Here is a 24,929-nt window from a genome sequence, read left to right on the forward strand (position 1 = left end):
AACAGCTACGTATTCACCAATTAACAAATTATCTTCCCATTTTCCTTCTCCTAAAGACAAACGCTCAACTATGTCTCTTCCTGGAGTTTATCAAATTCCCTGCAACTGTGATCTCTCCTGTTTTGGACAAACTGGACGTTCTCTTGAAAAATGAATCCAAGAATATCAATCCTCCATTCATCACAACAAACCTGAAAAATCTGGATTGGCTCAGCACGGGATTGAAACTAACCACAACATCCTTTGGTCAAAAACTCGCCTCTTACATAGATCCCATTATAAATTTGAACGTTTATTCAAAGAAAGCATAGAGGCCTTGCTCCATCATCCTAACCTGAATCGGAATGACTGTATATCTATATCAAAAATCTGGGAAAATGTAATCAGGATAACTCATTAATTCATATTAATTTTGTGTTATTTAATATTATTAATTAATATCTTTATTTCAATCATGTCTGCTTAAAATATTCTCTTTAATACTTAGTGATATAACATCACGTGGCTTGTTCTATTTTTAAATGATCTATTGTCAGTATTCCACCTTGTATTTTTTTTAAAAACTGTTCTTGTAATGCCACTGAAGATGGTCTGCTATTTCCAGACCGAGATATTTGGTTAATTAAATATCTTTCTTGTGTTTACGTGCTTATATTATTCAGGTAATTAGAGGGGACTGAAGTTCAAGAGTGCTGGATCCGATCATAGCACCAGAAAACTTAAGAGTAACCAATCTAGCTACGTTTCCTCTGCTTGGAGAAAGTGATCATGTATCCTTGACCTGGAAGGTTGCCAGACATGCAGAATTTTCTGTTAGGAAGGGATACACGTGAAGTTACAAAGCTGATGAAAACTGAGAAATCACAGTCCCATGGTATATAAGAACTTGGAGGGGGAGAAATGTTGGTGGGAAGTGGTCAAGAGGTATTTGAAGAAAGCAGTATCAGAATGTGTATTCAGTCAGAGAAGGATAAATCAGTTAGGAGTTAGATGGTGAATAGCATCAAGCAAGAGTTGCAGACAAAGAAAAAGTTGTGGCAGAAATATAAAGATAAAGGCGATCAGCATGCACATGAGCAGTACAAAGCACAGACTGAAAGAAAGCTAGCTGATGAGACCAAAAGAAATCCCAAAGAGTTATGGTGCTATGTGGTAAGTAAAAGAAGGGATGACTATGGAAAGATGACTTTAAAAAGGGCTTGCATCAAGAAAGGCTTGGGTGTTTTCAGAGACATAGCTAGAGGGGGGCAGCCTGCCCCTGGCGGCACTTTGAACATTTTTGAACTTTTGCAGTTAATTCTAAAATACAGTCTCGAGAACTCAGTTCCAACTATTGTAATACTACAGCGAATTTTCCTCACAATTGTTGAAAGTGTTGCTAGTTGTGAAAGAAGTTTTTCTAAATAAAATTGATTAAGAATTACGTACATTACTATGAAATAGACTTCGACAATGTCACTGATGATTTTGCTAACAGAAAAGCAAGAAAAATAACATATTAGAATGTTGAAATTAAAGTTTTACTTTAAAAATAAACATAGTGTTTTAATTTATTTCTCTATATGTTGTTTTGACTTTTTGTAGTATTTTTGGTGTGTATTGAGAGGGACGGCAAATTCAAGGCCCACCCTTGGCAGCAAAAGATCTAGCTACACCACTGGGTGTTGTTCATTATTCAGAATAAGGCTTAATGATATAAACAACACCAAGAGGAAAAAAATACATTTATTAAACTCACTAATATTTTGCTGGTTTTCTTCCCGGCATCATCAGAGCACAATGATAACTGTGATAGGCACTAAACTAAGTAATTCTAGAAACATTTTAAATTGTAACTAACACCTAATATTCTTACATGGTGCCCTCCATGGATCAGATAACTACGAAGTTAATTTGCTCATACGCAGAAGTATTTAAATTTTTCAGTAGCTATACTGCATAATTCAGAAAGCATGGTCAAAAAGTTGAATTCCAGATGATCAGACTAGAGCTCTTATAACACTTATTATAAAATGGAAATAAAACAATGAGAATTACTGAGTACTCCAGGGAAGATTTATAAAAGCATATTTGAAGTTAAGAAAAACTGTGGAAGTGCAACTTGAAAAGAATAAGTTTGGGTTCAGATCAGAATTAGGAATGTGTGTGAGCAGAGCTAATCTAAGATGGCATGGTGCACATGTTTTGATGTGCCTTAGAAGACCAAAATATAAGATCTAACAATATTGGAGTTCTTGACAGATAACAGACTTGAAGGAAAATTGTGAATAGGAAGTTAGTAGTAATATAAAACTATATAGTATTATTACAATATCCTGTATACATCCCTCTTGAGGATACATATCAGGAATTTGATGATGATTCTTTCCACCACAGGATTAGTATTTGTGCATTAATCATTGTAATTAATTATGCTGTTTCATTAATCCATAATAATCTAATATTCTGATTATAGAATCCTCTCTCTCTCTCTCACACACACACAGCATAATTTTTTTTATCTCTTGTATTTTTCAAATTCTAAAACTAACCTTTACCTCTTTGACTTTAGAAACTCAGTTTTTGGTGGTCTAATTACCCATTTTGGTAAATCCATTGTCTTTAAATGCTGATTTCAGTTACTCTGAGTAATGACCCTTCCTATAATGCATGGCAGAAAAATGTCTGAAAGGTGTCTGCTATGAGGTGCTGAGACAATTTTATGTGGTCAATCTCTTTGTGTACAAGTCATGAAAATGCTTCATCGACAAACTTTTGTTTGCTCATTCTTGGGTAAAGAATTAAAACAAGAATATGATTTCATGTCAGGTTAATTTACTTGGCACTTCTGCTTCTTCAAGCTATGTCACTGTAGCTCTTGCAGATGTCATTTTGTTGTACTTAACTGTATTGTTTTTCAGTTACCACCACCATAACCAGTTATAGCATTTCTGTTTTCCAAACTAAGCTCTGAGCTTGAAACAGATGTAACATGAATGTTTGCGAATGCCTTTAGGTGATAGATAATTTTCATTGCGTGCTGCAAGACCACCTTATTATCCTGCTTATTAGTTTTGATGTGGGTTTCTGGATTATCTTATCCTTACCTCGCTGGAGGTATTAATGTTTGGCTTGTATGCATCTATTCATCCATGAAAATCTATTTGTGGACGTTAGTACATAATGCTCTAGCAGAAACCCCTGTAGCTCAATACTCTTAACTCCTGATTGAGAAAATCCATAGATGTAAATCATGAGAAATGCACAGTCCTTTTCAGCACTCCTTTCCTTTCTTTCAGTTTATGTTGAGTGTCTTTTTAGATCTTTTCATCATGTTTCCATTTTTAATGATGTTGGCTACACTTGATTTTGGATTTTCTGATTGTACTGGGATCACTGGATGATTGGTGACTTTGTTAAAAGTTTTTTTCTGTGCCATGCAAATTTTCACTGATGTTCATTATTTGAGAAAACTGGAGGATCCTTATAATTTTTGTACAAAACGCTATGCTTCATTAATATTGTTAATTTTTAAAGTTCAAGTTCAACTACATTCTACTGGCCTGCAAAAAGTTTACAAACCTGTAATGCTCAAGTCCTATGGCAGGTCAGTGGTCAGAATTTGGGAAATCTGGTTTCAGAGGCCAAGCACGTTACTTTTTTTTTTCTCGAGTCACCTTAGGCAGGGATCACAAGTCTAGTCTCATGATAAATGAAAATTTGCCATTTAAGTTCACATTTATTACTATAGATTTCTGCAAAAATTATTTAATGGTGCAATAGAAAATGCTCTTGAAATGGTAGGATATGTAGCAGTGGAAGCCGCTTCTACATATTACAACTCTAATCAATCATTGGTCAAAATAAGTGATCAACTAGACTAATGGCTGCTGTATCAACTGCATATGTTTTTTTTTATCCTGTGTTGTTAGGTTTGGCTAGCTTTTGGCCTGAAAAGGCTGTAAATTTTCAGTAAATTTTGACACCTCTATTAGCACAGTTGGAAGAACGGGACGTGAAAAAGCAGAAGTTGTAGTGCAGTTATCTGATTCTGCAGAATTGCACAGTGAGTCCTTGGACTACGAAAGTGTCATTTAATAATTGCATATTGCATAATGATGTATAATTGTCTTATGTGTGAGCAGTGGCACAATTAATACTTTGTTTATAGTTTATTGATGGCTGCATACAGTTAATAATGCATGACAATATTTAAATTTCATATTTTATGATTTTTACTTGCCATTTCTGCTTTCAGAGAAGTTTTCTTAGTTGAATATTTCAGTGTCTTATAGCTTATATTTTACAGAAAATTTGCAAAACCTATCACATACTGCAACTGTGACACATAGAACACATCAGTGCTGTGCATGTGGGCAGTTATTGATAATTAATATTGTACAGCATATTAGAGCTCGGCTCAGAAAGCTGTTTGCTTGTTTATTGGCAGAGGCTATGATCAGCTGTGAATCGATAGCAGCAGAATCCATATTGTTAGTCACTAATTAGCTGGTTGGCCTCCAGGTGGTATAGAAGTTGGTTGTTGACTTTTTCCATGGTGTTTGAGAGAATAGAAGTGTGAAAGCATTTGGATGATAGTTTGTTACCTGACTTTTGTCTCTTGTTTTGAAATGGGCCAAATGTAGGTTTGTTTTCATGACTGTAGGGTAAATGCCAGTTGAGTAGGAAAAAAAAATTTGAAGAGGCAATATAGGTGTTGATTCCAGAGCACAGGTTTTTAGCAAAATAAGTGGTATGCCATCAGTACCATAGGCCTTGTTTGTGTCCAGATTATTCAGTGTTCTTTAGATTTCTTTCTGGAAGAAAACTAGATATGGCATGGAGTGAGTAGTTCTTGATAGATTGAGTGGTACCATGGTCATGAATGCAGGAATTGGAAGAGAATAATAATGTCAGAAGGTCATCTTTGTCTTTGGGTGATGTTATATTAGTAACATCTGGATGTGAGGGCACTGGAAGTGTACGTGTGCAAAAGTTACACGCCTGATGGCTTTGGTTAGGGACCAAAAGGCTTGATTGCATTAGAACAGGAGGCAAGTTTGAGGCATTTTGTCCTTTACAAATTCAGATTTAGATTTTTTAATGTTTTTTTGCTGTTGTTGCAAGCTGTAGTGTAGGGGGAATTTGATGCTGAAGTTTTGGTCCCAAGTTATTTGTGATGTGCTATTTTTTTTTTTTTCCCCATGAACTGCCTTGGAACACTTGTTGGATAACTAAGGCTTGGGTACTGAGTGGAATGAGAAGTGAAGGCCTTGATTCCAGTTATTTCTGTTATTCAGTCAGAGCAGAAGTTTAGAACTGAAATGTTATTTGAACTTTGGGAAGGAGAAGTAGAAGTTGTGGAGGTCGTACCATCTTGCATTCTTGTAATTCCAAAGGATACCAGGGTAAGATTGATTGGTGTAGGTTGTTGTATAGTGCATATATCTTGGATCAGGTTGTCTTATGAGTTAATGAGACAACTGACATTCACACTGTATTTGGAAGGGGAACTTGAAGTCAAGAACTGAAGAAGGGAAGTCAATCTGAGCTGTAAACATTGATGTTCTTAAGGAAGATGATTTCACTGTTGGGATACTTTGACTGCAGAAAATCAAGTTTTAAAGATAACCACTCTGATCTCTTCAAATATTATCTGAATTTGAGGAATGGTAGACACAGCAGGTGAATATAATATGGATTAATAGGGAAATTTGAGCCAAAGAAATCAAAATGGGGGGGAGGGGAGGAATTCATGGGTTTTCATTCTTTATTATTATTAAGGTTACTTTTTTTTTGCTGAAATGGATAAAGATTGTGTACAGACATAATGTTTAATAGAAAGTTTAAACATTTTATTTCATCCACAGAATATATATGTGGATTTTCTGCATCCTTCATTAGAAAATGGCAGCATCAGAATTTCATCTTGATACAAGAATGTGCAGACATCATGTTGCTTTGGTTACTCAACAGGTAAGATAATTTTTTGTAAAGTTTTGTGCTACAGTAATTTTTGTTTTGGTTCAAATGTTAGAGAGAGAGAGAGTGAAAGAAACTAGAGAATAATTGGAATTTAAGAAAATAAATATTTTAAAAATATCTTCTTAGATTTAGTTAACTTTGGCTTAATACTGTGAAGGAAGAACAATTAACCCATTCTTGCCTCAAACATAATCTCTTTAAGGATCATCCTCTATTTTTGTTTATATACTATCTGATCAAAAGTATCTAGACACCTACTCGAAACTGCAGTCAGACTTTCCTTGTGACATACTATCCAGTAGTGCACATTAATACAGGGTGGGTCCATCCTTTGCTTCTATGACAGCTCCAACTCTGCCTGGGAGACTTTCTACCAGGTGTCGGAACATCTCTGGAGGAATGGCATCCCATTCTTCCTGTAGAGCTGTAGCCCAGAGCAGTTCATGATGTGGATCGTTGGGGGTTTGGAGCAAAGTCGGTGTTCTATGGGATTCAGATTAGGACTCTGGGCCAGCCAGTCCATTTCTGGAATGTTATTGTCCGAAAACCATTTTCTCACAGACTTTGCTTTATGGCAGGTAGCATTGTTATGCTGATACAGACAATAGTCATCACCAAATTGACCTTCTACCATGGACAGCACACAACTGGTCAAAATGTCCTTGTATTCTTCCACATTTAGCTTTCTGTGTAGTGTTACGAGAGGGCCAAATCCATTCCATGAAAACCACCCACGCTGTAACGCCACTTCCTCCAAATTTCACTGTTGGCACTACACATGCTTGCAGGAATCGTTCTCCAGGCATTCACCACATTCAGACCCTCCCGTCGGACTGCTACATGATAAAGTGTGATTCATCACTCCAAATCACACATTTCCAGTTGTCTACTGTCCAGTGGCATCGGTCTTTACACCATTGCAGGCGGTGCTTAGCATTCACTGGAGAAATGTTTGGTTTATGGACAGCTGCTTGACCATGGAATCCCATTCCTCTTAACTCTCGACACTTAGTCATGCATGGTACTGGCTGGACAGTTAGTAGCACTGTGGAACTCCCAGGTGATTGTTTCACTCGATGTCTGGCGATTTTCACAAACCACCTTCTTCAATGCTCAACGTTCCCTATCTGTCATTAAACGCAGCCTACCCAACTGTCGTTTTGTTGTGATTGTGCCTTCACGTTTCCACTACACAATCATGTCACCAACTGTTGACTTTTGATCAGATGGTGTAGTTTAGTATTCTATTTGGTAGTCTGTTCAGTGACATTCTATTCATATGTTGAATCCATTTATTTCTATAATTGTATGTTGGTGGTTGTAGTGCTCGTAATTTTTTATATTTTTTAAATCTAGTTAAATGTAACCAGCTGTTCTAAAAAATTTAATTTCTGCTAATCTTGATTGGTCTATTTTTTTTTTTTCCATTGTTCATGTAATATAACAAATTTAGCTAAAACATGACTTGTCAACTTCTTGATGTGCTCTCAAGGGACATAAAAGATACTGTGACAGTATTTCATGATTAAATTGAGTCTCCATAGCTCAGTCGGTATAGACGAAGCCCTTTGGTTGGAAAGACCTGGGTTTGATTACCAACCTTCCATGATGCGAGGAACTTTTATGTTGTCTCTTTTGACTAAAAGGTGAGTTAAGCGAGTCTCCTTTGGGTAGAGGATTTTTTCACCTGGAAACTCAGATTTTTCATCCCTCAGAACAGGCAAACCAGCCCATGGACACATACATGAATCTTCGGTCATAAAATACATACTTAATCCCTCATTAGGTGGGCTCAACCAGTAATAAGTGACGGTCGAGGAATGGGGAGAACCCTATACGAATAGTAAATTCACATTATTACTAATGTCTTGTCAACAATTTTCCTTCAAATTTATCACTAGTCAGCACTCCAGTGTTGTCATATCTTATATTTCTGTCTTCTATGGCAATTCATCAGTCCATCTCGATTTTGGTCTTTTCCCTGCCATGTTGGCACCTGTTTTGCTAACCTTTCTTATCCTATTCTGTTTAAATGACTATACCACCTTAGATTAACTCTGCACACATTCTTGAATGCTAACAGTGCGAACTTCCTTCTTGGTTCAAACACTGTCTTGTATGCCTAGTTTTTAACAGATCTCCCTCTCCTATTCGATAAATTTATTAGATGGATTCCCATCATACCAACTTTATTTATTGTCTATTTCCATATTAATTTGCATCTTCACTAAAAACTGTGCCTAAATAACTGAAATATTTCACTTTTTTTCTAGGTTTTCCATTGAAAATGCAGCTGAAGTTTTCGACGTTCCTGTCTATTTCATAATTTTGGTCTTTTTACTGCTAATTTTCATGCCAAATTTATTACAGCTTTTGTTCAATTTCGTTAAAGAATCCTGGAGGCTTGCCTTGGATGTGTTTAGTAGTTCATCATCATCATCTACATAAAACAAAGAGCTAAGTTTGATATTCCCAATTCTAATATCAGGTTGAATGCCACTTTCTTTTGTAATGATCCATATAGATGATGATTAAAAGTGGAGATAGTGCACCCTTATCTCATACCTGATTTTTACCATCTTCCTGTATTACCTTCCTGTACTTTCAGTTCTAATTTCTGACATTACAACTTAAATGTATTACTTTGGCAGCAATAAATAAAATAAAATAAAACTGGGCAAATCAGCAGGCCATGACCAAATAACACCAGAAATGGTAAAGAATTTAGGAACGAAAGCCATAAAATTTCTTTTACACCTATTCAGTGTTGTATGGAAAAAGAAAATTATTCCCAAAGACTGGGAAGTAGCTATAATAATCCCCATATTTAAGAAAGGAGACAACCGCAAATGTGAAAACCATAGAGGAATTTCGCTTTTAAGCGTTCCAGGAAAATTATATACCTGCATTTTAGAAGCGAGGTTTAGGAATCAAATAGAGGACACGCTGGATGAAATGCAATATGGCTTTCGAAAAAATAGAAGCACACAGGATCTTATCTTCAGTCTTAGACAAATATCAGAGAAAACATTGGAATATGGAAAAGAACTACATTCGTGTTTTATAGATTTTGAAAAGGCCTTTGACCGAGTTCCCAGACACTTAATGTGGCAAACATTAAAGAAAAACAAGATACAAGATAACTTAATAGCAGCCATACAAAGCCTCTACAAAAGTAATAGAAATTATGTAAGAACCTGTAATAATAGATCAAAAGAATTTGAAACAAATGTAGGAGTGAGGCAAGGCTGTATCCTCAGCCCTCTTCTCTTCATCGTAGTAATGGATGAAATTTTAAAGGCATGCCAAACAAAAACAAAAAAGTTCCACTTAGGATACAGGAAACTGAAAGAAACTAGGATTTCACATATGGCTTTTGCAGATGATGTAGTGATTCTAGCAAATACAGCTGAAGATCTGCAGTACAATATCAACATTTGGCATGAAGAAACAAAGAAAAGGAATATGACTATAAATAAAACTAAAACAATGATCATATCTAGAAATCAACAAAAACACACAATAAAAATAGAGAATCACCAACTGGAACAAGTCCACTCCTTTAAATACTTGGGATCATATATACAAGAAGATGGTAGACTAGACACAGAAATTAACAACAGGATAAGAGGGGGAACAAAGCTATTCTATGCAATGAAAGGCCTACTCCTAGATAAGAAAGAAGTCACCCAAAATACCAAAATGGCAGTGTACCGTTCAGTGTTTCTACCAACATTAACATACAGTTGTGAGTCTTGGTGTTTAACAACAGGAAACATAAATAAACTACAAACAATTGAAATGAAATATCTCAGGAAAGTGGCACAAAAAACAAGACTAGACCGAATAAGAAATCAAACCATAAGAGACAGCCTTCAAGTTGCACCTCTGAATCAATCCATAACACAAGCCCAAATGAGATGGTTTGGACATCTCAATCGAATGGAAGAAGGAAGAATAGCAAAAACTGTATACAAAAGCCAGAAAATAGGAAAAAGAAACATAGGCAGACCCAGGAAAGGCTGGCAAAAGGAAATTAAAGAAAAATTAGAAAAGAAGGGAATTAATTGGAAAGAAGCAAAACAACAAACCTTGGACAGGACGACATGGAAATCTCTTTGGCAAAATCTCGACGCTTAAAAGCATAAGAGATCATAGACGACGAAGAAGAAGAAGAAGATGTATTACTTTGTATTACTATGTATTTGAATAACATTCTATTTATCCTACATAACTACAGTGTTGGTAGTTTGTAATATACTTTTTCCAGATCTACAAAACTTAAACATAGATCCTTGTTATATTCCCATGATTTCTCATCTATTGTCTTAAAGTGAAAATCTGATCCTGATAATCTCTATTTGGCCTAAATCTAGCTTGTTCAAGTGTTTCTTAGCTTCTTAAGTATGTTTGCTTAAATCTTACTTGGATCACCCAGGAAGGGTATGTCTTTATAATTCTCGGATGACTGTTTTTATTACCTTTCTTATAAATGGATACTAAGACCGCCACTTGAATCATCTGGAATTTGATTTTCCAGCTATGATGTATAGATTATGCAGGTGCAGAAACTAAAACTTTTACATCCACATATTTGAGCATTTCCGGTTGAATATCACTACTCCAGCTGCATTTTTACATTTCAGCCTTTTTACTATCTCAAATATTGAGATTTTTTTACTTTGTTTTCATGTCACTTTTATCATTTCCAATTTCTCTTATTGTACTCTTTCCTCCATTTCCAATCGTTTTTCAATAACCTCCAGAACATATCGCTGTTTTCTGATATTTATCTTTATATTCTTACCAAAATCTTCCCATGGCTTTTGTTTACCTACTTTTACAATAGCTTAGTGCCTACATTTTTCTCTGTATTCTTTTAAATCACCTGTTGACTTGCGTTCACTATGCTTTATTCTTTTGATCCCCCATGGAATTATGATTTTTCTATCCTTGCAGACAACTTCACCACTTTCCTCCCTAGCTGAATCAGTCAGTTTTCCACTCGGACTCTAAAGTTTAGTTCTTGTATTTGAACTTTTTCATTTTTTCATAATATTTGCACAAATAGTAAGACATGGGTCAGTAATGAGCTATCAGTAAATAAGAATGTGTAAGATGACTATGACTTATGCAGAGCCTAGCAAGAACAATTTCCTCTCTTCTCTTTCTACATTGACTAGAATCATCATCATATCCCCTCAATTCATCTAACCTAGGATGCATCAGTATGCATAGGATAGTATGCATTCTGCCATAATGAATGCCAAACTAATTGAGCAATTAATTTTGATCTTATAAACTGTCTGTAGTCTGTGTATGGTACTGTTAAAAAGTATGAGCTGATCTACTAACTGCTTCTGCTGCAGCAGTCTCATTTCCTTTAATTCTGGTGTGGCTGGGGAATCCAGCACAACTGAACATCAAATTGAAGGGTTTTCATTTTGTACAACAGATGTGACTCCTCACACAACACTGGATGTGGACATAGGAGAGGAGATAACCTGTAAAGAGCTCAATGAGTCTGTATAAATTACACACTTTTTGGTAGTGGTTTTCTTTTATATGCACAGGTGCAAGCTAAATGGCATGCAACTCTGCTGTATAATTACTGCAATCAGGTGGGATCTGGTTGGAGATGCTAAGGTCAAGAAACACAGCAGCATAGCCAACACAGGTGTCATTTCTTGAACCATTAGTATAGATGAGCAAGAAATCAGTGGGCTACTCTGTGTGCATTAAACAATTGAAGGTAGATAGATGCAGTACGAGACTTTTGTAGCTGACAAAGTAAGAGGTTGTGGGATGGAGCACAAACCTGCAATGGAGGGATGCTGTTATGTTTGGTATAGGCATTGTTTTCAACATTCTTGCCAACAGCTTGCATAGTCTCTAACATGCATACCAAAAGGACATATGACAGTCTAACATGTGTGATATTGTTCTTTCCAATGCAGAGAAAAGTGACTAGTCCATGTAGGATGATCTGGAAGAAACTTTATCTTTTGAGCATAATTAAGAGACAACTGTTTCTGTCTAAGTGACCCTGAAGAAGTATGGGATCCAACTATTGCATGTTATTCTGCCTTACAGAACTATAGACTACAGCCATAACCCAGCTTTGAAGTAGAACAAGGAGACATACTTGGAAGCTGTATAAGGAGAGTGTGAGCAGGAGCATAAGATGCAGGTTCTTTGCATGGAAAATGGTTGAGTGTAATGTGTTGCTTGATCTTGTGGTGAATGCAGATACATTGAATGAGTTTAAAGCATGGTTTGATGGACTTTGTGTGTAACAGTGTTTGACTCCCACGATGAGTCTTTTGACTCCATGGAGGTCTGGTGTTAATAATATTTATTAATTAACAGAGTCTAACCTGTTTTGGTCTTCATTGTTATCAGTAACACCAAGTCCACATGGTACCTTGCTACTCTTCTTCTTCAAGTTTGACTTCTTTTCCATTGATATGTCATATGTTGACAGTGCCTTTCTTCAGTTCTGGACACTGAGTTTGTTTCAGTAACTGAGTTTTTTAGTACAAAGATTTTGTTATTTTCTGATGAGAATAACTGAATCTTTGTACTACAAGATTAACAACATTTGATATCTTTAAAGCAAATATATGATGTTTATAATTTTGGTGAATTTATTACTTTTGTTTTGGATCTGTTTCTTTCTTCAGTGTAGCTTATACTACTGCCAATATAATTAAAATTATTGATGAATCACTAGTTTTTATTGTTACCTGTGACTTCACATCAATTGCATTAGTATCTCATAATGCAAAAGCAATATGGGAAAGTCACCCAGACCAATTTTAATCTCTATAAGAGGTTTCGTCAGTGGGAGCCAGACCCAAGAAGATACTAAGGTTAAATTAATGTAGAAGTCATATTTTCTATATCTAAGTAGAAATAAGGTGTATTATTGTTTATTGTTAAATATTCTGGATGAGAGAGTTTGTGAATCGGTCTCTTTTCTGGACTCCGCAGCCTCTCTATACAAGTAGACTAGTTGAAGTTAACTTCACACATATGCATATGCTTGGGTATAGGATTAAAATAAGAATGTAATTTATTGTGAAGTATAATATACATTGTAACCAAGAAAGAAAACTTTCCAACTATTTGTATGGAAAATATGACTTCTGCATTAATTTAACCTTGGTTAAATTAATGCAGAAGTCACCAAATATCAGTCAATCTTCTGAAATGTTAAACATACACATAAAGGTTGTACTCACAGTTCTTCTCTTGACAAATATATCTGAACTGGCTCTTTCATCTCTTATCTGGTTCCACTGACATTTCCGTCTTGGGCCTCAACATTCGTGCAGGCTTCTTTTTTTCTTTAGCAGCGTTGCATCTTGAAGAGTTTTTGGGGCCTGGAGCACACTACACTGAAACTGATTGCTTCTCTGTCTTGGGCCTCAACATTTGTGGGGGCTTCCTTTTCTTTAGCTCCATCGCATCTTGGAAGAGTTTCGGGGATTGGAGCATATCTCACCGATACTGCCTTTTCGTTCTGGGCCTTAACATTCGTGCGGGCTTTTTTCCTTTAGCGGCGTCACATCGTAAAGAATTCTCGGGACTTGATGCATATTACAGTTCGACTTCTCCTTAGGCATTTCCCTACTTCTCTTTGGACGACCAACGGACCCGTGATGCTGGATTCCGAGACACTACAAGAGGAGACTGCGTTTCTGCATACCTGCTTCCTTCCTTGCTTCTACCTCTGTAGATTGGCATACTGCCATTGCATCGCTGCATACTACCTCCGCCTACTACATACTGGATCTGCTGCCTCTGGATACCTCGATAAAAAGCCCCTGGATATTTTCTTGATCCTTTCTTATACTTCCTCTTGTGGTCCCTGGATTAAGGTTTGAGAACCCCTAACATTCCCGTGCAAAAGGGGGATGTGACCTTCAGAGGTGTTGATTACTTCTGTTTCCCCCAGAACACACAAAAACAATCTTATTCACTACACATGGGAGATCCTTAGTTGTTCGCCGCCTGTTGTTGCACTGTCTTGAGACATGCATTAGGTTAAGCTTCAAACAATTGAAGGCACTTTACCTTTTATAAACAAAGCTTCTAAGCTCATTCTTTGAAATTGGAACCACTTCCAATGCCAGACCACTTTCTAAGGCCTTGAAATACACAGTTTAACATTCCTACTATTTCAATACATACTTGCATGGTTTTTCAAATTACAAAAATTATAACTACAGTTAATATAAACCTTATATACAAAATTCCTAACCACAATCAGTGTTAAATTAAAATATCCTTCTGTATACAATGTTTGTGACCTCTGTAAAAGTCGATGCAAAGTTAAGAAAAAAATGCCTGCTGCATCGAATTTTACACACACACACATATATATTGAAGAGTATTGTTGGTGATAATCCACTTCCTTGAATGAGACCTCTATTGGTTTTAATTTTTTTTTGGTTGTTTCATTATTAATTTTAATATAGCTTTCTTCCATTATATTTGCTATTGCTTTTGTGGTTTGAGGTGGAGCTTTCAATTCATACAGTATATTGATTAATTTTGTTCTGTTGATTTCATCATATGCTTTCTCATAATCTAGGAAGGCCATATATGTTGGCAGGTTAAATTCTATTCTTTTTTCTATAATTTGTTTGAGTATAAATGTGGGATCTGTGCAAGATCTTCCTTTCCTAAAGCTGCATTGTTCTTCTCCAATAATTTCTTCTGCTGATGGTGTTAATTTACTTTTAATTATATATATTTAATATATCTAGGGGGTGCTTAAGGGTCAAAGCTGTATAACTGAGAGGAGACCTCCACATAGCCTTTAAAGGAATGCGGAGAACCGACCAGGGCTTCTGACCTAAAGTCCAATCCTCACCTTCTCGTGGTGCACCCTGTTGGGTATCTACTTTGATACTGAACGAACGAGGATGGGCTGGCAATTTGGGATTTAGCCGACCAAATTGTATTCTTATTGGTTAAACCAAAATAAAAAATGATGGTACAACATGACAAAATTTCATGCCGGCTGGGGCGTCGCCCGGTTAAACAAGGCCCCCGTTGTTTTCGCCAGGGAACCAGGGCGAACAGCGAAAAGTCAGCTACTGGAACAAATCTGAAAACAAACCCCAACTCAACATCACCAGAGTTAAAGATCGGTACTATCAACGTAAGAAGCCTGAATGGCAAAGAAATGGAGCTAGCTGAGGAATTAGATAAGTACCAGATCGACATAATAGGGGTGACTGAAACAAAAAAGACCAAAACTGGTGAGATCTTTCTGAGCAATAAATACAAAATGTTATATTCAGGCAATAACAATCAAGGAAAAGAAGGAGTAGCCATAGTATTCAACACAAAATACGAGGCTAATCTTCTTGAATGGCAGTCAGTCTCAAGTAGAGTAATGTGGGCAAATATCAGAATGGGGAACTGGACAATGAGACTTATTTGTGCCTATGGTCCCACAGAAGGTTCTACTAAGGTAGAAGTGGAGGAATTTTTTGAGGCTTTAGAAAAAGCAACTGACACAATGAAAAATGAAAAGTTGGTCCTTGTTGGGGATCTAAATAGTAGAGTAGGAAATGATTGTGAGACATACAAAAATATTTTGGGAAAATTTGGAGAAAAGAGCAAAGCTAATAATAATGGCAAATATCTGTTGGATTTCTGCTCAGGACATGGACTGGTTATTACTAACACCATGTTCCAACATAAAAATGTGCACAAATTCACATGGAGAGAAGAGGCAAGGAATAAGAAAAGTCTCATTGACTATGTTATTGTTGATAGTGATGTTTTCTCCCTGGTGCAGGACACCAGAGTGTACAGAGGATTTGAAATTGGAAGTGATCACTATTTAGTCTTGAGCAGGATAAAATTGAATTTCATATTGAAAAGAATAACATGTAAGAAAGTTTTAAAGCGAATAAAAGTTGAGCAGCTTTATGAAAATGAAAGAGTTTGAGAACAGGAATCAAACCTTGGAGATTCAGTGGCAAACTCTGAAGGAAACATTGATTGATTCTGCCAGAGAGGCATGTGGTGAGGTTGTGTGCAAAGATAAAAAAATCAGAACTCCCTGGTGGACACAGGAAGTTAAAGAGGCAGTGAAGGAAAAGAAGAAAGCATATCAAAAGTTCCTGGCAAATAAGTCAGCTTTTACTCTTACAGAATACAGAGACAAATGTAAGAAAGCTAAACAGTGTGTAAAACTAGCTAAACAAAAGTCATGGGAGGACTTTGGCAAGAATATAGAAAATAAATATCAAGGAGGTGGCAAAATATTCTGGAGGTTGTTGAAGAAGCTTAGGAATGGAGGAAAGAGTGCTGTAAAAGGAATTAGAGATGATAAAGGTGAAATGAAAACAGGAGAAAAAGATATCCTTGAAGTATGGAGTAATTACTTTGAAAAACTGCTAAATGAAACAAGCAGTGATGACAGCACAGTGATAAAAAACACTGACCAGGCATGCAGTCAGGAATACATATCCATACTTGAAGTAGAAAAAGCCATCAAAGGCTTGAAATGTGGAAAGGCAGCAGGAGTAGATGATATTCGATCAGAAATGCTGAAGTATGGTTGTATAAGAGTCTTACAGTGGCTGCACTGCATAGTTCAGAAAGCCTGGACAGAGGGACGAATTCCCGATGATTGGAGTAGAGCTCTCATAGTACCCATATATAAAAAGGGAAATAAAACTGAATGTGAGAATTACAGAGGTATTTCCCTACTGAGTGTTCCTGGCAAGATCTATGCAAGTATACTTGAGAAACGGTTGAGAAGAATTGTGGAAGAAAAGCTTGGTGAAGAACAAGCTGGATTCAGGCCAAATAGAGGCTGTCAGGATCAGATCTTCACTTTACGACAAATAGTCGAGAAAGCATGGGAATATAACAAAGATCTGTATTTAAGTTTTGTCGATTTGGAAAAGGCATATGACAAGGTGCCAAGAGAGAAGCTATTCAATACGCTGCAGTTATATGGTGTCAATGGGGCATTATATCAAGCAATACTTAGTCTTTATTTGAGTTGTGAGTCAGCAGTTAGAATTGAAGGAAGTACAGGAAGATGGTTTAATGTTAAATCTGGTGTGAGACAAGGATGTACATTATCCCCTCTGTTATTCATTATCTATATGGATCACATTATGAAGGAAAGTGGTATTAAACATGATATCAAAATTGGAGATGTTAATGTCAGCTCTTTGCTTTATGCGGATGATGTTATACTTCTAAATAAATCCGCTACAAGTCTGCAAGATTCTCTGACTAAATTGAATAGCTGTTGTAATAGATATGGTATGAAGGTCAGCAATAAAAAGACAAAGACAATGAAAATAGGCAGAATCATTGAAAATGTCAACTGTGTTGTGAATGGAGAACCTGTGGAACAAGTAAAACATTTCAGCTACTTAGGCACAATTTTTACTGAAGATGGTAAACTAAATATAGAAATAGACAACAGAATCAGCAAAGCTGGTATCGTGGGAAGTCAATTGAATAAATTTATATGGAATAAGAAAGAAATTAGTTGGAACTCTAAATTAGCTGTATACAAGACTGTGTTCAAACCAATTTTAACTTATGGATCTGAGAGCTGGGTCAGAAGTAAAACACTTGACCAAAGACTAGAAACCGCAGATATGAGAGTCCTGAGAAAGATTAGAGGCATGAACAGATGGCATCAATGGCAATATCATATTAAAAATGAGGATATTAGGAAAGAACTTGACATTGTCAGCATCCAGGAATGCGTTAGCAGAGCTAATCTCAGATGGTATGGTCACTTAAATAGAATGGGAGAGGAAAGATTAGCAAAACAAGTGTTCTCTGCCAGGTTGGCAGGAAAACGACCCAGAGGAAGACCAAGATATAGGTGGATTGATACGGTACAAAGTGCCTTAGATGATAGAAATATAAGATCTGATAATGTTGGAGTCTTGACAAGTAACAGACTGATTTGGAGGAAAATTGTAGATAGGAAGTTAGTAATGATGTAATTTTTTCATGTAGTACTGTCATATCCTGTACACCCCTTGAGGGTACATGGCAGGAATTTGATGATGATGATGATGATGATGATGATGATAATATATCTAGATAATTTAATTAAGGCCACAGGGGATGGAGGGATAAGAGTGTGTCATAGATTGATTACAAGTATATAGGAGACAAGATCATGGCCTATAGACTGGAAGAAGTCAGTTTTCATACCACTACATAAGAAAGGTGATATGAAGGCATGCAAGAGTTATAGAACTATTAGTTTGATATCTCATGCAAGCAAAATTTTATTAAAGGTCATGCTAAATAGGATTGAGGCCAAAGTTGAGGCAGAGATGCCTGAGGAACAAGCAGGTTTTAGGAAAGGTAGGGGCACCAGAGATCAGATCCTTAGCCTTAGACAGATCATAGAAAAATATAAAGAATTCAGACTCCCTCTGGTAATGTGTTTCTTAGCCTACTCTAAAGCTTTTGACTGTGTTGAGCATGTGAAACTGTGGGAAGTAATGAAAAGAATGGGTTTTCCTCAACACACTATCAGGTTGATAGCCAACTTGTATAAGGAGCAAGAAGCCACAGTAAGAACAGGTGTTGGATTGACTGATTGGCTTCAAGTTGGAAAAGGAGTTAGACAAGGATGTTTACTTTCTACTCACTTGTTTAGTATATATGCAGAGGACATCATGCGTGAAGCATTGGATGAGCTCAGGACAAGAATTATGATAGAAGGTAGATTGATCAGTAATCTGAGGTACGCTGATGATACAGTACTCCTTTGTTAATAACAAAGGAGTTAATAACATTGTAATAACAATAATAAACTTTGTTAATAACATGGAGGAACTAGGACTAATTCTTGACAAAGTTAACAAGATCAGTAATAACAGAGGACTTCAACTCAATTCTAGCAAGACAAAGATCATGGTTCTCAAAGGAAAAACAAACAGAGAAGCTCTTGAGAAACAAATGTATCTTAATGGAGAAAGAATTGAGGAAGTCAGCAAGTTTGAGTACCTGGGATCCATTATTAATGTGGAGAGTTGCTGTTCAGAAGATGTCAGAAAAGGTTAAGAATGGCTAAAACAACAGTCAGAGACCTGTCTAAAATCTGGAAGGATGGATCTATCTTTATGGGAACAAAGTTGAGGATTTTAGATGCAGTTGTTTTTCCAACAGCGACTTATGGATGCGAGACTTGGAACCTAAAGAAGTCAGATAAGAAACAGATATCTGCTTTTGAGATGTGGTGTTACAGAAGGCTGTTGAGGATATCATATACTGAAAGGTGTACAAATGAATGGGTGATAGAAAAGATTAGTAGAACTTTAAGGCTCCTTAAGGATATTGACAGAAGAAAGTTAAAATATTTTGGACATATAGAAAGGATGGAAGGAGGACTTCTCAGAACAATAATAGAAGGTAAAGTTCCTGGAAAAAGAGGCAGGGGTAGACCATCAATGAGATGGATGGATGGCGTGTGTGGAGTGACTGATCTTCAGAGAGTTGAGGCTGCCAGAAAAACAAACAACAGGACTACATGGCGAGGCCTGGTGTGGAACATCATTGAGCATTGGAGTGACCATATGGCATCTGTAGATGCCCAGTGAACATAGAGAGATAATTTAATATATATCTAGATATATTTTACAGCATGTATTTAATAAGGATATTCCTCTGTAATTTCTGCAATCCTTTCTGTTTCCTTTTTTGAATATGTTGATGACTATTGCTGTCTTCCATTCTTATGGGATGTTTCGTTCTTTCCATATTCTATTTAGAAATTTAATTAATCATAATTGAAATGGTTTAGAGCTGTATTTGTATAGTTCTGAATTTATTCCATCTTCTCCTGTAGTTTTTCCAATATTTTTTTAGATCATTTAATTGTATTGGTTCTTCATTTGTTACTTGACTTATTATTTGTTTTATTTCAATTTGATTATTATTGTTTAGAAGCTGGGTGTAGTGATTGGTCCATTCTTTAGTGGAGGGGTCTTCTAATTGTAGATTATCCTTTGTTTCTTGAGTCATTTTTTTTGTATGATTTTATAGCTCTTTAGTTGAGGTCCATTTATGTCATGCTCTAATCTTAATACAAATTTTTCCTAGTCTTGTCTTCTGATTTTCCTGGATTCTCTTCCTATTATTGCTCTGATTCTTTTATATTCTATTTCATTTCCTGTGGTTCTGTCGTTTAACAATTTAAGGTAATTCTGGGTTCCAGGTTCTTAGTCCTTTCCTTTTTCTTTGCAGTTTTGTTCCTATGGCTTCATATGCTGCTTGTTTTAGTATTTGTTTAATGTTTTGTCATTCATTTTCTATATCTGTATCTTCATTTATTTGCTTTATGTGATTTGTAAGTCTTCTTTGATATAGTTCTCTGATACTATCTTGCTATAACAGTTCTATCTTAAATTGCTCCTGCTTTTGTTTTTGTGTTCATGTATTGTTTCTATTTTTCTGGTTTGGGATCTTAATAGTTAGTACTGATTAATAAATGGTGGTCTGAGTCAATATTGCATCCTCTGTATACTCTTCAATTTCTTACCAACTTTAGTTTTTTTTCACCCACTATTATATAGTCAATGATGCTTTTATATCCTCTGCTTCCCATGTATATTTATATGTATATCTTTATGTTTAAAGAAGCTGTTGGTGATTTTCAAGCTATTATAGGCCACAAATTCTCTGAGTTCTCTTCCATTGTTATTTATGGTCTGCTGTGTTAACTATTAAAATTGACAAGAAAAATCACATTAAATTGGTAAGTACCAGTTATTTTGATTACCAAGCTGTTTTGAGAAAAAGCTGAAGACATTACAATAACATTTAGAACAATTAATCCTACTGCTGAAAAACTAGGCTTATAAATCAACCAAAACTGAATATTTGAATGTATGCAGAAATCAAAATTAAGGGGGAAATGACCAATTTACTATTGATAACCTGAAATTTAAAAGTGTCACTTCCTTCAAATATCTTGGAACACTGATTACTTCTACATAATAAAATTACTACAGAAATGAAAGCTACAATACATGCCTCCAATAGAGCTTATCATTCACTATCTTCCAAAATTCTGTCATAGTTAAACCAGAAATATACAAGATAATCATTACACCTATTGTTTTATATGAAGTAGAAACCTGCAGCATAACAGACAAGATGCAAAAGCATTGCAGATCTTTGAAAATACAATCCTCAGAAATGTGGACCTGTAAGAGAATTGAGAAGACATAATCAAGATCTGCATGAACTCTATAGGTTCCCACTTCTAACTGATGAAATCAGAGCATACAGATTGAGATAGCTTGGATGAGGAGAGAGTCGCTAAACAAGTATGCAAGATAAAGATGAAATGGTATAGATGAAATGTGACCTAGAAAGTAGACCATGAATACACTGAGAGGATAATATCCAAAAAGACTTAGCTGAGATGGGAATCCAGGAATGGAATAAAAGTGTCCAAGATAGAAAGGAATGAAAGAGGTTGGTACATGCAGCAAAGAACCTTGGAGGTTCAGCAAGCTGAAGAAGAAGCTAAGTAAAATTAGTTAATAATAAATTTAGTTTAATCCTTTATCCAAGTGTGAGCAAACAAAGTTTGCGCCTGAAAGTATCTTCAGGACTGGGTTAAGGTGGTACACACCAGGGCAACTCGTTGCAAAGGTGGAGCAAGCTACCAACACTCCTATCCTAGTATCTCCTATAATGCAAAACACATCTCCTTGCGGATATGTCTATTGTTATGCATTAAGGGAAGGGCCACTACCCAGACTGGTTTCGACCTTTATTGGGGTCTCTTCAGTGGGAGCCAGGCCCAAGTCGAGATATCAGGCAGAAGCATTTGCAGGTCATCTCCACCTATAGGAATTGCCAATTGGTGTGCCACCCTTTTTTAATAAATTACTCTGGATTTAGAGAAAGATGTTGAAAGTTTATTTTCCACTTGGTTAGAGTATAATAAATTTTTAGTTTAATCCTTTATCCAAGTGTGAGCAAACAAAGTTTGCGCCTGAAAGTATCTTCAGGACTGGGTTAAGGTGGTACACACCAGGGCAACTCGTTGCAAAGGTGGAGCAAGCTACCAACACTCCTATCCTAGTATCTCCTATAATGCAAAACACATCTCCTTGCGGATATGTCTATTGTTATGCATTAAGGGAAGGGCCACTACCCAGACCGGTTTCGACCTTTATTGAGGTCTCTTCAGTGGGAGCCAGGCCCAAGTCGAGATATCAGGCAGAAGCATTTGCAGGTCATCTCCACCTATAGGAATTGCCAATTGGTGTGCCACCCTTTTTTAATAAATTACTCTGGATTTAGAGAAAGATGTTGAAAGTTTATTTTCCACTTGGTTAGAGTATAATAAATTTAGTTTAATCCTTTATCCAAGTGTGAGCAAACAAAGTTTGCGCCTGAAAGTATCTTCAGGACTGGGTTAAGGTGGTACACACCAGGGCAACTCGTTGCAAGGTGGAGCAAGCTACCAACACTCCTATCCTAGTATCTCCTATAATGCAAAACACATCTCCTTGCGGATATGTCTATTGTTATGCATTAAGGGAAGGGCCACTACCCAGACCGGTTTCGACCTTTATTGAGGTCTCATCAGTGGGAGCCAGGCCCAAGTCGAGAAATCAGGCAGAAGCATTTGCAGGTCATCTCCACCTATAGGAATTGCCAATTGGTGTGCCACCCTTTTTTAATAAATTACTCTGGATTTAGAGAAAGATGTTGAAAGTTTATTTTCCACTTGGTTAGAGTATAATATAATAAATTTTTAGTTTAATCCTTTATCCAAGTGTGAGCAAACAAAGTTTGCGCCTGAAAGTATCTTCAGGACTGGGTTAAGGTGGTACACACCAGGGCAACTCGTTGCAAAGGTGGAGCAAGCTACCAACACTCCTATCCTAGTATCTCCTATAATGCAAAACACATCTCCTTGCGGATATGTCTATTGTTATGCATTAAGGGAAGGGCCACTACCCAGACCGGTTTCGACCTTTATTGAGGTCTCTTCAGTGGGAGCCAGGCCCAAGTCGAGATATCAGGCAGAAGCATTTGCAGGTCATCTCCACCTATAGGAATTGCCAATTGGTGTGCCACCCTTTTTTAATAAATTACTCTGGATTTAGAGAAAGATGTTGAAAGTTTATTTTCCACTTGGTTAGAGTATAATAAATTTAGTTTAATCCTTTATCCAAGTGTGAGCAAACAAAGTTTGCGCCTGAAAGTATCTTCAGGACTGGGTTAAGGTGGTACACACCAGGGCAACTCGTTGCAAAGGTGGAGCAAGCTACCAACACTCCTATCCTAGTATCTCCTATAATGCAAAACACATCTCCTTGCGGATATGTCTATTGTTATGCATTAAGGGAAGGGCCACTACCCAGACCGGTTTCGACCTTTATTGAGGTCTCTTCAGTGGGAGCCAGGCCCAAGTCGAGATATCAGGCAGAAGCATTTGCAGGTCATCTCCACCTATAGGAATTGCCAATTGGTGTGCCACCCTTTTTTAATAAATTACTCTGGATTTAGAGAAAGATGTTGAAAGTTTATTTTCCACTTGGTTAGAGTATAATAAATTTAGTTTAATCCTTTATCCAAGTGTGAGCAAACAAAGTTTGCGCCTGAAAGTATCTTCAGGACTGGGTTAAGGTGGTACACACCAGGGCAACTCGTTGCAAGGTGGAGCAAGCTACCAACACTCCTATCCTAGTATCTCCTATAATGCAAAACACATCTCCTTGCGGATATGTCTATTGTTATGCATTAAGGAAAGGGCCACTACCCAGACCGGTTTCGACCTTTATTGAGGTCTCATCAGTGGGAGCCAGGCCCAAGTCGAGAAATCAGGCAGAAGCATTTGCAGGTCATCTCCACCTATAGGAATTGCCAATTGGTGTGCCACCCTTTTTTAATAAATTACTCTGGATTTAGAGAAAGATGTTGAAAGTTTATTTTCCACTTGGTTAATGTATAATAAATTTAGTTTAATCCTTTATCCAAGTGTGAGCAAACACAAAACACAAACATAGGTGGAGATGACCTGCAAATGCTTCTGCCTGATATCTCGACTTGGGCCTGGCTCCCACTGAAGAGACCTCAATAAAGGTCGAAACCGGTCTGGGTAGTGGCCCTTCCCTTAATGCATAACAATAGACATATCCGCAAGGAGATGTGTTTTGCATTATAGGAGATACTAGGATAGGAGTGTTGGTAGCTTGCTCCACCTTTGCAACGAGTTGCCCTGGTGTGTACCACCTTAACCCAGTCCTGAAGATACTTTCAGGCGCAAACTTTGTTTGCTCACACTTGGATAAAGGATTAAACTAAATTTATTATACTCTAACCAAGTGGAAAATAAACTTTCAACATCTTTCTCTAAATCCAGAGTAATTTATTAAAAAAGGGTGGCACACCAATTGGCAATTCCTATAGGTGGAGATGACCTGCAAATGCTTCTGCCTGATATCTCGACTTGGGCCTGGCTCCCACTGAAGAGACCTCAATAAAGGTCGAAACCGGTCTGGGTAGTGGCCCTTCCCTTAATGCATAACAATAGACATATCCGCAAGGAGATGTGTTTTGCATTATAGGAGATACTAGGATAGGAGTGTTGGTAGCTTGCTCCACCTTTGCAACGAGTTGCCCTGGTGTGTACCACCTTAACCCAGTCCTGAAGATACTTTCAGGCGCAAACTTTGTTTGCTCACACTTGGATAAAGGATTAAACTAAAAATTTATTATATTATACTCTAACCAAGTGGAAAATAAACTTTCAACATCTTTCTCTAAATCCAGAGTAATTTATTAAAAAAGGGTGGCACACCAATTGGCAATTCCTATAGGTGGAGATGACCTGCAAATGCTTCTGCCTGATTTCTCGACTTGGGCCTGGCTCCCACTGATGAGACCTCAATAAAGGTCGAAACCGGTCTGGGTAGTGGCCC

General features: G+C 36.9%; 1 protein-coding gene across 4 annotated transcripts in view; it reads left to right on the forward strand.

Moving 5' to 3' along the window:
• Window positions 1–24,929, forward strand: part of Uvrag (UV-resistance associated gene) — a 247,078-nt gene that overhangs the window by 65,453 nt on the left and 156,696 nt on the right. For all 4 annotated transcript variants that reach the window (XM_090413519.1, XM_090413518.1, XM_090413517.1 and 1 more), the window contains one exon: window positions 5,850–5,955. In XM_090413519.1, coding sequence (XP_090269645.1) covers window positions 5,887–5,955 — 69 coding nt within the window. In that variant the 5' untranslated portion in view covers window positions 5,850–5,886. The remainder of the gene's footprint in view (window positions 1–5,849; window positions 5,956–24,929) is intronic.

This window comes from Typopeltis vanoorti, chromosome 24 (assembly GCF_054136105.1).
Source record: "Typopeltis vanoorti isolate ZY-2024b chromosome 24, IOZ_Tvanoo_1.0, whole genome shotgun sequence".
Classification (NCBI taxonomy): Eukaryota; Metazoa; Arthropoda; class Arachnida; order Uropygi; family Thelyphonidae; genus Typopeltis; species Typopeltis vanoorti.